Here is a 16,968-nt window from a genome sequence, read left to right on the forward strand (position 1 = left end):
ATATGCGGATGACTTAGTTGTAATGGCAGATTCGATTGAAAGTTTGCAAAGTAATATTTCAGAGCTAGATCAGAAATATAAGGACTATGGTATGAGGATTAGCATCTCCAAAACAAAAGTAATGTCAGTGGGAAAGAGATATAAACGGATTGAGTGCCAAATAGGAGGAACAAAGTTAGAACAGGTGGACGGTTTCAAGTACTTAGGATGCATATTCTCACAGGATGGCAACATAGTGAAAGAACTGGAAGCGAGGTGTAGCAAAGCTAATGCAGTGAGCGCTCAGCTACGATCTACTCTTTTCTGCAAGAAGGAAGTCACTACCAAGACTAAGTTACCTGTGCACCGTTCAGTCTTTCGACCAATTTTGTTGTATGGGAGCGAAAGCTGGGTGGATTCAGGTTACCTTATCAATAAGGTTGAGGTTACGGATATGAAAGTAGCTAGGATGATTTCAGGTACTGGTAGATGAGAACAATGGTAGTAGGGTGTCTACAATGAGGAAATCAAAGAAAAACTGGGAATAAAAAACTCTATAGACGTAGCAGTCAGGACGAAAAGGGTTACATGGTGGGGTCATGTTACACGTGTGGGAGAAGCAAGGCCCCAAGAGATTCATGGGTTCAGCAGTAGAGGGTAGGAGGAGTCAGGGTAGACCAAGGAGAAGGTACCTGGATTCGGTTAAGAATGATTTTGAAGTAGTAGGCTTAAAATCAGAATAGGCACCAATGTTAGCACTGAATATGGGATCATGGAGGAATTTTATAAGGGGGACTATGCTCCAGACTGAACACTGAAAGGCATTATCAGTCTTAAATGATGATGATGACGCAAACTATTTGTGGCTGCGGACCCTTTCTTCTCGTCAGTCATACAAATGGAGAGGCTGATATCCTGAAAACTAATTTATTCTAGTAGTCTACACTAAGGAATATATTTTCTATGTCAGCCAACATGAATCTTAAGATAATATGGCACAGGTACTGAGATAAATGCTGTAGTCATTAACGATGTGGTGTGTTACTGGGTGCTTCTACACCCCCGCACTTTATGGTTACTACAAAACAGCTGGTAGACAACATGGAAAGAACATCTACTGGTGACCTTAATCCAATTCCGAGTTTATCCTTCTTCCCACTGACAAGGGTTCAGTACTGTAATCATCAACAGCAATGACTATTTCTCTCTGTACATTTTTCAACACTTCTGCTTATGAATCTCTCACTACTATGACCCCATTCCAAAAAACCAAAGCAGCCTCAAGCAATTTGTCAAAGCATTAAGTCCATACCAGAATCTGTCACTCTAACCCACTCTCACCTCACACCAGTAATGTCACCCACCACCTTGTACACCAATCTTTTACATGCTTCCAAAAGACCATAAATCCTGCTCCACTGATCTTCTTATAGGTCACCCCACAGTACCTGATTACAAAGCTCTCACAAAAGACTCTCTTTCCCAGTTTACTTTCTTCTCCACTGGGGAGATACCAGGAAGAAGGACAAGAAGAAATGTAATGTGAAAGAAAGGGTAATGTGAAGACAAGATTTAGAGGAGCAATTACAACCACAACCAAGTTTGCAGTAAACATAATGAACACATACTGTACTGTTCAAGCTAGTGATTTATGGATCCTACATCATACATTGTAAAATGAAATAAATATGCAGAAAATTTAAAATATAATTTTACATTTACAATAAAATTGTTGTTAAAACTTAAAATTTCACACTACATCATTTGTTCATCACTGGAAAATTGTAAAAACTAAGTTTCAAAATCTATCATACAAGGTAACACACTTACTTTGACTGAAGGTTATCATTATCCTGCTGAAGTTGAGAAAGCTCGTTTTTAACACTCTGCTCGCCAGATACAAGTGTGCTTATCTGGCTACGCAGTTCCTGTTCTACTTGTCTGCTCAGCTGCAGATCAACTTTGAACCTTCTTACATCAGCTTCTAACCTGTAAAATATGAAATAAATTTGTGCAGGTTGAATTATATATGTTCAGCAACTGTTCTATGTGACAAAATTTGAAACATGAAGTTGTACACTTAACAGCACAGAAACTGGCTGTTGACAATCACAAACAGAGATCAAATCCTATACACCACTGACTTAAATGAAATCCAACATGTCAGCTTTTTAATTCATATTGTGAATATGCAAAAGAGGATATAATACTTCAAAAGTTACACACAACTGATTCAATCTGTATCCTAAAACTATTCTAAAAAGATAGAAACTCTTTTCCTCAAATTTAATACACTGTTGTTATCTACTGTGTAACCAAACTGAAAACTTTCTGTTGGTGGTTACTTTTAATCATAATTTATCACAACACAGAAATGAGGGAAATGACAAAAAGTGATATGAAATGTTTCTTCAGAGTAACTGTCATAAGAATGTTACTGTCTATGCAGTATTTCTACATAACAGCTGTGTGAACAGAATGCAAAAAGTGGGAGCTAAGCCTGCATGGAGAAAACAAAAAAACCATAGTTAGATGTTACAGACCAAGCTTTTTTAAAAAGAAAAAGAAAAAAAGCAGTAAGGAGCAACACATAATTGTTGCAGACAGAAAGAGTTTTGGATTATAAGTGAAATATGTACTAAATATTTATTCTATGTCCAACAAGCAATGAAGACCTAAGAGGTAGTACCGTTGTTCTGAGTGACGATTTTGTACCATCAAAGAATTTCCCCAAGATTTCCAGGCTTTTCCTACTGTAAATCTTACTTTACTACTTTTAGTATTATACATGTGATGCATACATGCGACGGTATTGATCTCTGGCGTCAGCATGCCTTTATGCAAAGAAAAATTGCTCCGTGGTCAGCGATGCCAGGCATGGATAACAGTTTTAAGCATGTGCAAGTGCGAGAAGTGCTATGGTGTCATCTGCATGATGGGTAGCTGTTTAGTTGGCGGATAGAGAGGAGTGCATCACTTCGGAACTAGTGCCTTGCAATCCTACTGATTTTGGGAGCGTCGGCATCCCATTTTGAATTTGAACTGGGCCATTCACCTTTGCTCGAACAGTATTCCTCTGGGATACTTCACACTGGATGTTGTGCTGAAGAGCGAGTTGAGCTTATTGTTGACTGTAGTGTCACGAAATTGTACCATCGTAATGTTCTGCAAATTTCTATGTATATGTGGGTAATCGGATGCATTTCTGTTGTAGACCTTCGGGGGTTTGTAAATCGTGTTGAACTGCGTGCGTAACATTCAAGAGAAGGCATGTTATCTTCAGCACACTTCGTGATTGTGGGTACATGTTCCACGGGCCAAAATCTGCACGTAAGAGAGTCCCATCAAGGTTTAACTGTATTGTTTCAAATTGCCTCATGTTCAAGAGGCGGGTGAATAAAAGGTTGGTTAAGACAGAGCGATAATTTGTCTTTTATAGACAATGTTCTTAGCCTGGGACTGTAGTAAAGTGAACCATACACTAAAGTACCTGACGCTGAAGAAAGGTTGATTTGTGTGTGGTCACATTAGTGCATGTTACGCTTCAGTGAATTGTAATAAATTTTGTTAGTGGTTCTTCTGTAACTGCTCCAATGCTGATTTTCTCATGACTGGATTGAGTGAACTGGCGTTAAGTCATTCACATGTCAGCATCTCTATGGCCAGTTACAGTGCACTAACATTAAAGAGTTTCTGAACTTAAGCTTACTTGGTTTAGAAAGAATACCAAGGATGATTTTAAATTTAAGTTGTTTGTTTTAATGTTTAAAGAAAAAGAAAACTTGGGAAATCCAGAACTTCTTTGATTACTCTAAATACCTTGGATTGTACTATTTTTTAAAGGTTGTAGTTCCTAACGTTAAAGAAAAAGGAAATTTTGGGTAATTTAGAATTTCAGTAACTACCTTTAAATATTTTGAAAGATTTTGTGTTAAAAACTGCATGATATTAATGTTTCAAGGATTATTGCTTTCAATGTTTTAAGAAAAAAATATGAATTTTCTGTATAGCTGTGCGAATTTTCTGTGTACCTTACAGAGGACACATTGAGTACAGAAAAGCACGACGAAAAAAACTGTTACACACATAGCTTTCAGCCAAAGCCGCCTAAAAAAAAAAAAAAAAAAAAAAAAGCTAAGCAAGCACACACTCACAAAAACTAGCACATCTTATGCATAAATGACCACTCTCTCTGGCTGCAGCAGCCAGAGGGACAGCCATGTATGCATGGCGTGTGCTTGCTTGTGTGTGTGTGTGTGTGTGTGTGTGTGTGTGTGTGTTTTTTCTTTTGTGAAGAAGGCTTTGGCCAAAAGCTATGTGTGTAACAGTCTTTTCATTCTGTTGTCTGCATCTCAACGTGTCATCTTTAAAGCAATTAGCATTTCTCCTTTCTAATATTATCATCAATTACTTATTTGTTGTTCAGAAAGTCGTGTTCAATCATTCAGTACTTGGTAACACAGTTACACAAGTGATGTAATCCTCTGAACTACAAACTAAGTACACTAGATTAGAAACATCTGTGCCCACGACCAGATTCCAAATGGCCCATTGTGGTGCTTTAAACAAAGCAGACTGAAGACAATGGATTTTAAACTAGCACTGCCATTCACAGCAGTAACTAACATATTCTGAATACAATATGGATTTTTTTCCCCAACACCAAAAGAAGCTAAGGTAAAGCTGATGATAAATTTACCAGTGAATAACTCTGCTCATTCTGCAGTAGAAGAAAATAAAAGTCAATAATGACACTGACAGCAAACCAACCCTCCCCTTTTCTTTTTACAAATGCAGATGAAGTGCCATATGCAATTTGCAAACAACATACATGTTACACCTGAAATAATGGAGTAAGCACTTGGAAAAATGCAGCAACTATGGAAAACACTAGATACATCTGTCAAGACAACATAGTGGCTGCTTCTAATTCTGCTGTAGGATTTTGGTAGTCTGGTTGATAAAACTAGTGACATCACAAAAAAGAGCAGAATATCTTACAACTTCAATTTTCTGAGTATACTGATGGAGATGTTAGTGGTTAAACCAAAACAGTGAACACAAAACAACAGTTTATTTACAGTTTTATCAATAATTCTGTAAGTTATAAGCTCTGGCCATCTTTAGAATTTTCATCATTATCACTGCACATCACCATTCCACACCGTGGTGTCCCATCGTGAGGAATCCTAATGTATATGAAAAATCTTTGCAGAAACACGCTTCGAACCATTGTTACTGTAAAGTAATATCAATAGACCTTGATAGCAATGACATGGCACATAATGTTTCAAACCAGACATTTTTCATAGTAGTGCTGTTGTTAATGGCAAATGATCCAAAGGTATTGAGACAATAACTGGATAGGACTGTAAGTCATAGCTTACTGAGGAACTTGTCGGATTGAAGATAATTCATGCAACATTCACTAGTTAGAAATGGGATGATTTGCGGAACCAACAGGAACAGTTTCACAGTCGCAACATTGAAATACTAAATAACTTTAAGTAAACAACTTTAAACAAATATTATACTGAGCATACTATGATAGAATACTCAGGTATTCATCAGGAATGTGGGTAATGTATAAAAGGCAGTTCAGCAGGATACAAGCTTGTGAAATGAAACATCTAAGAAGCAGGTTAGGACTGTAACAGTAAAAGAGAGACCTATGCAAGAGACCACAGTAAAGAAAGACTAAGATGGTATGGACACGTTAAAGGACTAGAAGAAGAAGAAGAAGAAGAAGAAGACAATAAATACTAAACAAGAACCGGTGCCTAAAAATTCAGTGCTGATCTACAAAATAATTGTGCACACATATGGATCTGAGTACATAAATTATCTTTTAAAAAAGAAAACCACATTTGCTGTGTGTGAATGCTAAATTCAAGTTGCGTGATATATTCTCAAGTGTGAATTACACACAGTTGCATTGACAATTATGTAACGGGAAATGCAGCTGGAGCCCGGGAGGCCACAGATAATAACGGAGGTTCCTGAGGCTGAAAAGTGCACCACACATGGCTGTAATCAAGTAATAAATGTAAACAATTCAATGTACTACTTCACCTTTCTTTATATGACTATGACTCCCAGTTTATGAAGCAAACTCTCAGAGTGATCTGTAACAGTATGACTTAGCATATTTCTTTTTGTCAACAAACAGTTAAACTCCCTTCAGATTATATCAGAATTCCCTAAGATTTATCCAACTTTTCCAGTAAGTTCAATTTCCCTGAGATTTCCTGATTTTACAGGTTTTCCAGATAATTCACCACCTTGTTGTTTGTATTCTTCAAATGTAAACAGTTCTCACCAGAAATTAGCTTGACATAACATGTGAATATTCTCTGTATTTACTTGAAGGACCAAGTAAAACCATAAAATTAGGGTATATACACGATAAACATGACAAATACCATCCTATGACACCAATACTTCTCTGCCTTTTGGAAGGCGGCCGAGGTTGTTTTATTAGGAAGCCAGGGAAACACCACTCCATCCCACAGAATTACTGACCCATCAGTCTCTGAAGTTGCTCAATAAGACAGGTGAGAAGGTGATTCTAAACCAACTGCATCAATGATGACACCCTGAGACTGGAGAAATTTGGCTTCAGTAATTGCCATTCTACAATGCAACAACTCCTCCGCATAGTATACAAGATAACAGACAGCCACAATTCCGCAAAGCAACAATGGCTGTGTTCCCAGACATTGAAAAAGCCTTTGATTGTCTCTGGCAAAATGGCCTCATCAGCAAACTCGGCAACGCTGGTTTCCCTGACAGACATTTAAGTCTCTTACATTCATATCTCACAAACAGAAGTTTCAACAACAACAACACTGAGGGCAAACAATCAACACAACATGGCATTCAAGCCAGAGTACACGAAGGCAGCATCTTGGGGGGCCTGCTGTTTAAGCTCTACATTAATGATATTCCAGTAACACATAACATGATCTACATTGTGAACAAATTATTCTGTACACACATCCAATGTAATTCCATGAGAAAGGTCAGACCTCTGGCTGGTTGGATCTTATATTCACAGAAGATAAACACATACAACACCAATGAAGCACATGCATGGCTTAAACAACTATGCCCTATGATTAACAGACAAAGCACGTTGACTACGAGGGTGCCGAGATCCATGTATGTGACACTTACGAAACCACTGGTGACATAAATAGCTCTAGTCGGGAAGTATAGCTGTTCAAACATTTTTCCTTATGGAAACAAAGCAATTCTGGAGAACCCCTGAACTACGTGTGAAATAGGTTATTTCAGGAAATTTTCGGATGTAGCATTAAGCATGTTCTTACAGAAACATCAAATAATTTTAACAGAAAATTAATGAGGAGGTATTTAAGAGAATTGGGGAGAAGAGGAGTTTGTGGCACAACTTGACAAGAAGGGATCGGTTGGTAGGACATGTTTTGAGGCATCAAGGGATCACAAATTTAGCATTGGAGGGCACCGTGGAGGGTAAAAATTGTAGAGGGAGACCAAGAGATGAATACACTAAGCAGATTCAGAAGGATGTAGGTTGCAGTAGGTACTGGGAGATGAAGGAGCTTGCACAGGATAGAGTAGCATGGAGAGCTGCATCAAACCAGTCTCAGGACTGAAGACCACAACAACAAAGGCTTAAAATTAGATAAGATATGGCGGTCGACTTTGTACCAACAATGTGACAATCAATTACCTTTGATAGAGAGTAATGATGTTAGAGATAGTTTTACTGTCGACAGCATGTGATGAGTGCTGGTGCCCTCTATACAAACAAGACCTCCACGGCCGAATAGCCAGTCGTTGACTCACCTTGGAAGATATTGCTTGCAGTTGGCAACGAATATCAGGAGGAAGAATTTCTAATGTTTGACCATGGCCTCTTAGCCTGACATTTTTCATTAATGAAGCTGCTGGCTGTGAAAGCCTACACGTTATGGTCTATTAATCATTGGCAGTTAAATGTACAGTGAATAATGATACACCTTATACAAATGGCAGCAAGGCACAGGAAAGAACACAAGATGCACCCAGTGTGTATGCCTGGGGGTCGTATTTAACATGCTGAAGAGGCTATTCCGGCAGCCACTGGCCAGTGAATGGCTGAATGACAGAAGGTTGAGAAGACCACCCTTGGGCATTGAGTTTCAACGAAGCTCACAATTTGCAGGTTTTTTTGTATTCAAACTTTCATTGCTTCTTACATTGTTGTTTTAAAGAAAAACTAAGTTTTGTTGAAGACTTACCTTGCATAATACTCGTCTTTACATGATACACTGCCTTCTGCATTTTCACGATTAACATCACGGTTAACTTTATTTTTTCTTTCACGCTGAGCATTTTCACGGGATTGATTACTGCTCCATCTACTTGAAGAATTAGTCTTCAAGGACTGAACAGATATTTTTGCACTTTTGTCTTTTTCAACCTCATTTACATCAAAATCATTCACTGACCTGGAAATAAATGAACACTTAAGTTACAACAATAGACCTATTTTCTACAAAAAAGTGTTTTTTGCCATGTTCAAAGTCATAAAATACACATTGCATACATAAGCAGTTCTGAAAATATTAACTCATGCAACCAGTAATTCTATACCGTTATAATCAAAGGAAAGAAGTACTGTTGCCACACATTTCAGTTGTCAATGGTTCAAGTGAGTCAGGAAATATTTAAAACAAAGGTCCTGCAAACTCTCATCCTGTAGATCAATTGAAATATCAGTATAATAGAACGGGTCCAGCAGAGTAAAGTGCTAATTCTCAATTTTGTTAGTCTCAGGCCGGTCACTTTATCTGCTCCATTTTTGAAAGCATCATCTGCTGGTAACGCCGAGTTTCATATGTATTGCTAAAAAGTGCTTTCTACTGCATAAACTGTTTTAACTTGTCTCGAACTTTAGCCAATGATATGACATGCAATACCTTGAAATATGCTCTCTTGTGTTAGTACTTTCTTCTGCTGACCCGTTCAATTTTTTTTTATGTAGTACACTTTTAGGTTGACGCAGTTAGTCCGATGTTTTTGTAGTTGGTTGATTCCATTCCTGAGGAGCGAGTCCATAAGATCTGCAAAATAACCACTGCAGATGGCAAACTTCTTTACTGGACGGTAATGTTTTCCAGTTACAAAGTTCTTTGTACTGTGTGTGGTAACTAGTGGAAATAAAATGTCGCAAAATACTGTGCAGAGTGATAGCTGTGTCCAACTACTGTTATTTTCCAACAGTTTTCTACTGTAAAAGTATCTTTGTGGTAGATAAAACATTCATACTTTTTATTTTTGCTCTTCAATAATGGCCACTTACTGCTAAACAATAATTCACAGATATTTTAAATCCATAGATAGTAAGAAGAAACATGAGGAATGGAATATTGCTACTATGCAGTTTCTGTGGAGGACACTCGCAACCAAAGCGAGTATCAAGAGAAATAACCAGTTCTTCTATATCTTCAAACCTGTTGTAGCATTCAGTATCATGCTGGAGGTCTTCTGTGACATTTTTCAAATGCAATACACAGCAATATTGGGCCAACTGAGGAACTCTCTTCATGCGCCCAATCACAAACGTTAGTGCACTAATAGCGTAGAAAAATGCAAGGGGGCAACATCAGAAAGTACTTACAAAGAGGCAGATAAACAAAAGAGTTAGATCTTTTCGGACAAGTCCGTCAGTGTAATAAAACTAAGGACATGAGCAGCTGCTCGAGCATCATCAGCTAGAAGTTCCTGTAAGGTAGACGACAGACACAGGACAACACGAGAGTGAATAAAACGGGGACAGGACAATAAAACATGGCACACCGTCAATTGATGACCACAGGGGCACTGTGGGCAGGGTCACCGGACAACAGGTAGCGGTGGCTAAATCGGCAATGCCCAATCCACAACCTGGCCAAAATGACCTCCTCTCGCCGGGAAGGGTGTGAGGAGGTCGTCGAAGCTGCCGAGATCGGTTTGATGGCCCTAAGCTTATTTTCATGGAGAGAGGACCAAGCCTTATGCCACAATGATGAAACGCGCCCACAAAGAACCCCACTAACATCAGTTGATGGGACACAAAAGAAAAGTGTCCGATGCAGGACGACAGCAGCCTTGGCTGCAGCACCAGCAGCTTCGTCCCCAGGCACACCAACGTGGCCAGGAATCCACAAAAAAAGGACACGAGCGCCAGTATCAGCTAGCGACTGAAGGGACCGTTTAATTCGTTGCATGAGAGGGTGGTCCGAATATGGGTCACGTTGACTCCGAATGGCGCTCAGAGAATCAGAGCAGATGGCATAGGGAGAATGAAGATGATGGCGGATATACTGAACAGCCTGATAGAGAGCAAAAAGCTCAGCTGTACAGCTTGAACACTGGTCAAGGAGCTGGTATTGAAAGGTATCATCTCCAACGACAAAGGCACATCTGACGCCAGCAGTAGTCTTGGAGCCATCTGTGTAAATAAAGACGTTATTAGTGAGCCTTGAATGAAGTTCGACAAACCCCGAGCAGTAGATCGAACCCGCGGTCCTCTCCTTTGGGAACGAGCTGAGTTCAAAGTGAACACGAACCTGAGCCTGGAGCCAAGGTGGCGTCGGGCTCTCACCCACTCGAAAAGTCGTAGGAAGGGTAAAATCAAGTTGCTGAAGCAAGCGACGAAAGCGAACTCCAGGAGGTAACAGGGCAGAGACATACAGCCCGTATTGACGGTCGAGAGAGTCATCAAAGAAGGAGAAATATGATAGGTGGTCGGGCATTGACATCAGGTGGCAGGCGTACTGACAAAGCAACATATCGTGCCGGTAGTTTAGCGCTAATTAGGCAGCTTCAGCATACAGACTCTCAACAGGGCTGATGTAGAATGCTCGAGTCGCCAGACGTAGCCCCCGATGGTGGATAGAGTTTAGACGGCATAAGATAGACAGCCAGGCAGAAGAGTAGACAAAGGTCCCGTAATCAAGCTATGATCGGACAATAGACCAATATAAGCAAAGCAGGACCATTCGATCTGCTCCCCATGACGTACCACTGAGAACACGGAGGACATTTAGGGAACGGGTACAACCAGCAGTCAAGTAAGACACATGTGGAGACCAGCAAAGTTTCCTGTCAAATGTAAGACCAAAAAATTTTGTTGTCTCCACAAATGGGAGAGCAATGGGACTCAGATGTAAGAACGGTGGAAGAAACTGTCTCTAATGCCAGAAGTTCATACAGACGGTTTTCTCACCAGAATAACGGAAGTCGTTAGCGACACTCCAGGAATATAGATGGTCTAGACAACGCTATGCACAGAGCATAACTTAATCATAGCTAACACTTGGTTCAAGAAGCATAAAAGAAGGTTGTATACACGGAAGAATCCTGGAGATACTAGAAGGTATCAGATAGATTACATAATGGTAAGACAGAGATTTAGGAACCAGGTTTTAAATTGTAAGACATTTCCAGGGGCAGATGTGGACTCTGACCACAATCTATTGGTTATGAACTGTAGATTAAAACTGAAGAAACTGCAAAAAGGTGGGAATTTAAGGAGATGGGACCTGGATAAACTGACTAAACCAGAGGTTATACAGAGTTTCAGGGAGAGCCTAAGGGAACAATTGACAAGAATGGAGGAAAGAAATACAGTAGAAGAAGAATGGGTAGCTTTGAGGGATGAAGTAGTGAAGGCAGCAGAGGATCAAGTAGGTAAAAAGACGAGGGCTAGTAGAAATCCTTGGGTAACAGAAGAAATATTGAATTTAATTGATGAAAGGAGAAAATATAAAAATGCAGTAAATAAAGCAGGCAAAAAGGAATACAAACGTCTCAAAAATGAGATCGACAGGAAGTGCAAAATGGCTAAGCAGGGATGGCTAGAGGACAAATGTAAGGATGTACAGGCTTATCTCACTAGGGGTAAGATAGATACTGCCTACAGGAAAATTAAAGATACCTTTGGAGAAAAGAGAACCACTTGCATGAATATCAAGAGCTCAGATGGAAACCCAGTTCTAAGCATAGAAGGGAAAGCACATAGAAGGGAAAGCAGAAAGGTGGAAGGAGTATGTAGAGGGTCTATACAAGGGTGATGTACTTGAGGACAATATTATGGAAATGGAAGAGGATGTAGATGAAGATGAAATGGGAGATACAATACTGCATGAAGAGTTTGACAGAGCACTGAAAGACCACAGTCGAAACAAGGCCCCGGGAGCAGACAACATTCCATTACAACTACTGATGGCCTTGGGAGAGCCAGTCATGACAAAACTCTACCATCTGGTGAGCAAGATGTATGAGACAGGTGAAATACCCTCAGTCTTCAAGAAGAATATAATAATTCCAATCCCAAAGAAAGCAGGTGCTGATAGATGTGAAAATTACCGATCTATCAGTTTAATAAGTCATGGCTGCAAAATACTAACACGAATATTTTACAGACGAATGGAAAAACTGGTAGAAGCCGACCTCGGGGAAGATCAGTTTGGATTCCGTAGAAATGTTGGAACTTGTGAGGCAATACTGACACTACGACTTATCTTAGAGAATAGATTAAGGAAAGGCAAACCTACGTTTCTAGCATTTGTAGACTTAGAGAAAGCTTTTGACAATGTTGACTGGAATACTCTCTTTCAAATTCTAAAGGTGGCAGGGGTAAAATACAGAGAGCGAAAGGCTATTTACAATTTGTACAGAAACCAGATGGCAGTTATAAGAGTCGAGGGGCATGAAAGGGAAGCAGTGGTTGGGAAGGGAGTGAGACAGGGTTGTAGCCTCTCCCCGATGTTATTCAATCTGTATATTGAGCAAGCAGTAAAGGGAACAAAAGCAAAATTTGGAGTAGGAATTAAAATCTATGGAGAAGAAATAAAAACTTTGAGGTTTGCCGATGACATTGCAATTATGTCAGAGACAGCAAGTGACCTGAAACAGCAGTTGAACGGAATGGACAGTGTCTTGAAAGGAGGATATAAGATGAACATCAACAAAAGCAAAACAAGGATAATGTAGTCGAATTAAATCAGGCGATGCTGGGGGAATTAGATTAGGAAATGAGACGCTTAAAAGTAGTATATGAGTTTTGCTATTTGGGGAGCAAAACAACTGATGATGGTCGAAGTAGAGAGAATATAAAATGTAGAATGGCAATGGCAAGGAAAGCGTTTCTGAAGAAGAGAAATTTGTTAACATCGAGTATAAATTTGTCAGGAAGTCGTTTCTGAAAGTATCTGTATGGAGTGTAGCCATGTATCAGTATTGGAGGGCAGCGTGGAGGGTAAAAATTGTAGAGGGAGACCAAGAGATGAATACACTGAACAAATTCAAATTCAGAAGGATGTAGGTTGCACTAGGTACTGGGAGATGAAGAAGCTTGCACAGGATAGAGTAGCTTGGAGAGCTGCATCAAACCAGTCTCTGAACTGAAGATCACAACAACAACAACAACAACAACAACAACAACAATTGTGAGTTGCAACACTGAGCCCCATCTAGAAACGCCAAATACTTTACAGTTGCTTGTAATTCAGTTGTCATCATCACCACCACCACCACCACCACCACCTTCTTCTTCTTTCAATCTTCAATTCCGTTCCACGCCACCTCATTAGTTATGTGATCTACCCGTCTAATATTCAGCATTCTTCTTAGCACCACTTTTCAAAAGCTTCTATTCTCTTCCTGCTAAACTGTTTTTGTTCATGTTTCACTTCCAAACATGGCATACAAATACATTCACAAAAAATGACGGTGAAGGTGATGATGATATTTTGTTTGTGGGGTGCTCCACTGCTTGGTTACACTAGTCAACAGCCATTTTGCATCTGGGATGTGATACATGAATTAGTAAGTATTTTGGTGTGTATAATCCAAATATACCTTTCAAAATGTTCTAGCACGTACCATTTTTGAGTTTTTAAAGTTTTTTTGGGGGGTATTTCGCTTTTTGCTGTTGTTCTGTTTTGATGTTTAATTGTTTGTTTTTGATTTGCAGAGGATCTATAAATTATCAGTAAATGGTTGGTGTGGTAATCTAGTGGTAAAAGAGATCCTCAGTGTGTGTTTCCTGTGAAAGATTGTACAAACTTTTTGTGTTTGAAACTTACACTAAGAAAAATGGCAACTACTAAATGTTGTTGCTGTCTAAACAACCCCGACAACTTTTGTTGTGTGTGTGGGAAATTCACTCCAAAAGCCCAAAGAAAACCAATCACCGATTTGGTTAAGAAGGCATATAAATTGTATTTTGGTTGTCCTGTTGGGTGACCAAGATAAAAATTTTCAAGCTCACACTGTCCGCATAACCTGTACTACAATCTTAACTGAGTCGTTGAAAGGAAAATGCCAAGCCATGCCATCTGCTGTTCAGATGGTGTGGTGTGAGCCTAATGACCATTATTAAGACTGTTACTTCTGTCTTACAAATATTTCAGGACATTCAAGCAAAACTAGACATAAAATAAAGTATCTAAATGTATCTTCAGTGCATTTACCTGTGCCCCATGATGAGGGGTTGCCTGTTCCTGTCTGTAACTTGAGAGCCATGGAACCAGACACCATGTCAAGTGAATCAGAAAGTACTGAACATATAGAAGAGTACTGCCATTAATATCATTACACTTCGCCTCAGCTCTTTAATCAAAAGGAACTGAATGATTTGGTTCATGATCCAAAACTTTCAAATAAGCAAGCTGAACTCTTGGTGGTCAAGACTGCAACAACCGATCCTTCTAGCTAAAGGGACAAAAATTTCCTGTTTCAGATGAAGATGTGCTTCCTTTGTTCAATATTTTGATATGCAGAATCCAATGTGTGTATGTAGATATGTCAATGGTTTGATGATGCAGCTAGGTGTACAACAGAATCCACAGGAGTGGCGATTATTTATTGACACCAGTAAAACCAGCTTGGAAGCAGTACTACTGCATAATGGCAATGCATTTTCATCAGTACCTTTGGCTTACACAGCAGACATGAAAGAAACTTATGAAACCATGGCTTTGCTGCTAGAGGCAATCAAATGTAAGGATCACGAATGGCAGCTTTGCTGTGATTTAAAATTTGTTGCACTCCTTACAGAGCTTTGCTTGAGCCCGATAAAATCATTTTGCCTCCCCTTCCTATCAAGTTGGGTCTTATCAAGAACTTGGTAAAAGCTCTGGATAAAGAAGGTGTGGCCTTCAATCATTTAAAAGAAAAGTTTCCCAAATTAAATGAAGCAAAGCTGAAAGAGGGTATATTTGTTGGACCACAAATAAAAAAATTGCTGAAAGATCCAACCTTTGATACCAAACTCATAGATATCCAATTAGCTATTGGGTCTTCTTTTAAAGCAATTGTGAAGGGCTTTTTGGGTAACAGAAAAGACAAAAACTGAGTTACCACTGTGAATGATCTTTTGGACAGTATGAGAACATGGGGTGTATAATGTCGCTTACAATTCACTTTTTACATTCTCACCTTGATTTCTTCCCAGAAAATTTGGGAGCCGTAAGTGACGAGCATGGTGAACGCTTTCACCAAGACATTCTTACCACGGAACACTGTTATCAAGGCCATTGGAACTCTTCAATTATGGGTGACTACTGCTGGGGTCTTGTTATGAAGAATGATGGAACAGCAAACGAAAGAGCTCCGTCATCGCATTTTTCAAAAACCAAAATAATACAATTAAAGGAGAAAATATCTTCTGAACTAATTCGGACCTTTTATTGGCATCATGCCCATATATAAATAAAAAATAGCATTGATTTCAAACGTTCTGAATGTATATATTTTTTTTTACTTAATTCTGTCAGTTTTTCCTATTACTATTTTTTATTCTGTTGTGTATCTAGGAAATGTGACGTGATAGCAAAAACTGATTTTACCAGTGTATTTAGCACCCTAAAATTAGGTAAATCCACCCATTTACAAACCAGATGCAGAAAAATATCTAAAATTGTTAACTAGTGTTATCAGCACCCATACAAATTTCCAATCCTTTGTGCCCAGGTTCGCCACTTTAAGGAAAGACTTCCTGAAACTTAAATCTATACTCGACGTTAACAAACTTCTTTTTCAAAAATGCTTTTCTGCCATGCCAGGCTACATTTTACATCCTTCTTCTTCAGCCATCATCAGTTATTTTGCTACCCAAATATCAAAACACATCTCTTAATTTACGTGCCTCATTTCCTAACCTAATTCCCTCAGCATCACCTTATTTCATTTGACTACATTCCATTATCCTTGTTTTGCTTCCTTTCCCTCTTCTTGTCAATCGTTGCCAAATGCTCCCTCTGATACTCTCAGCAATCTCTGGTTCTTTCAGTTTATCCTGATCCCATCATCTTAATTTCCTGCCTTTCTGCAATTTCTTCAGTTTTAAGCTGCAGTTCATAGCCAATAAACCATGGTCGTAGTCCACATCTGCCCCTGGAAATCTCTTACAATTTAAAATGATTGCAAAATCCCTGTTTACATACATTACATAATCATTCTGAAAGCTTCCGGTGTCTTCAGGTCTTTTTCACATGTACAACCTTCTTACACAATTGTTAAACCTTGTGTAAACAATGATTAAATTATGTTCTGTGCAAACCTCAACCAGATGGCTTCCTCTTTCATTTCTCCCCCCAGTCCATATTCACCTACTGTTTTTCCTTCTATTCCTTTCCTTACTGAATTCCAATTCCCCACCACTATTAAATTTTTATCTCCTTTAACTACCTGATGAATAATTTCCTTTGTCTCAATTTAACAAAATAGGATTCCGAAATATACCTTTTAAATATAAAATTGGAGCCTCCAGACTTCCGAGTTGCTCCAGGGCTTCGATCAAGTGATTTAACCCTGCAATCAAATGAAAATTCATGTTTACCAGTATATCTGACACAAAAGTGTAAATGCATAAGTTAGAATAAAAGGTCAATTATGAAACACCACACAACAAAACATGCATAGCCTCCATACCAAAGCACTTAAATTTAAACATGCTTTTCTCTATCACCATAG

The 16,968-nt window shown here is 39.0% G+C and overlaps 1 protein-coding gene across 1 annotated transcript in view; it reads right to left on the reverse strand.

Annotated features, from left to right (window-relative positions):
- Positions 1-16,968, reverse strand: part of LOC126263172 (macoilin-1) — a 153,376-nt gene that overhangs the window by 53,358 nt on the left and 83,050 nt on the right. The window contains exons 8-10 of the mRNA XM_049960219.1: positions 16,738-16,806; positions 8,244-8,453; positions 1,810-1,968 (exon numbers count right to left, since the gene is read on the reverse strand). Of these exons, the coding sequence (XP_049816176.1) occupies positions 1,810-1,968; positions 8,244-8,453; positions 16,738-16,806 (438 nt within the window). The remainder of the gene's footprint in view (positions 1-1,809; positions 1,969-8,243; positions 8,454-16,737; positions 16,807-16,968) is intronic.

Source organism: Schistocerca nitens, chromosome 6 (assembly GCF_023898315.1).
Source record: "Schistocerca nitens isolate TAMUIC-IGC-003100 chromosome 6, iqSchNite1.1, whole genome shotgun sequence".
Lineage (NCBI taxonomy): Eukaryota > Metazoa > Arthropoda > Insecta > Orthoptera > Acrididae > Schistocerca > Schistocerca nitens.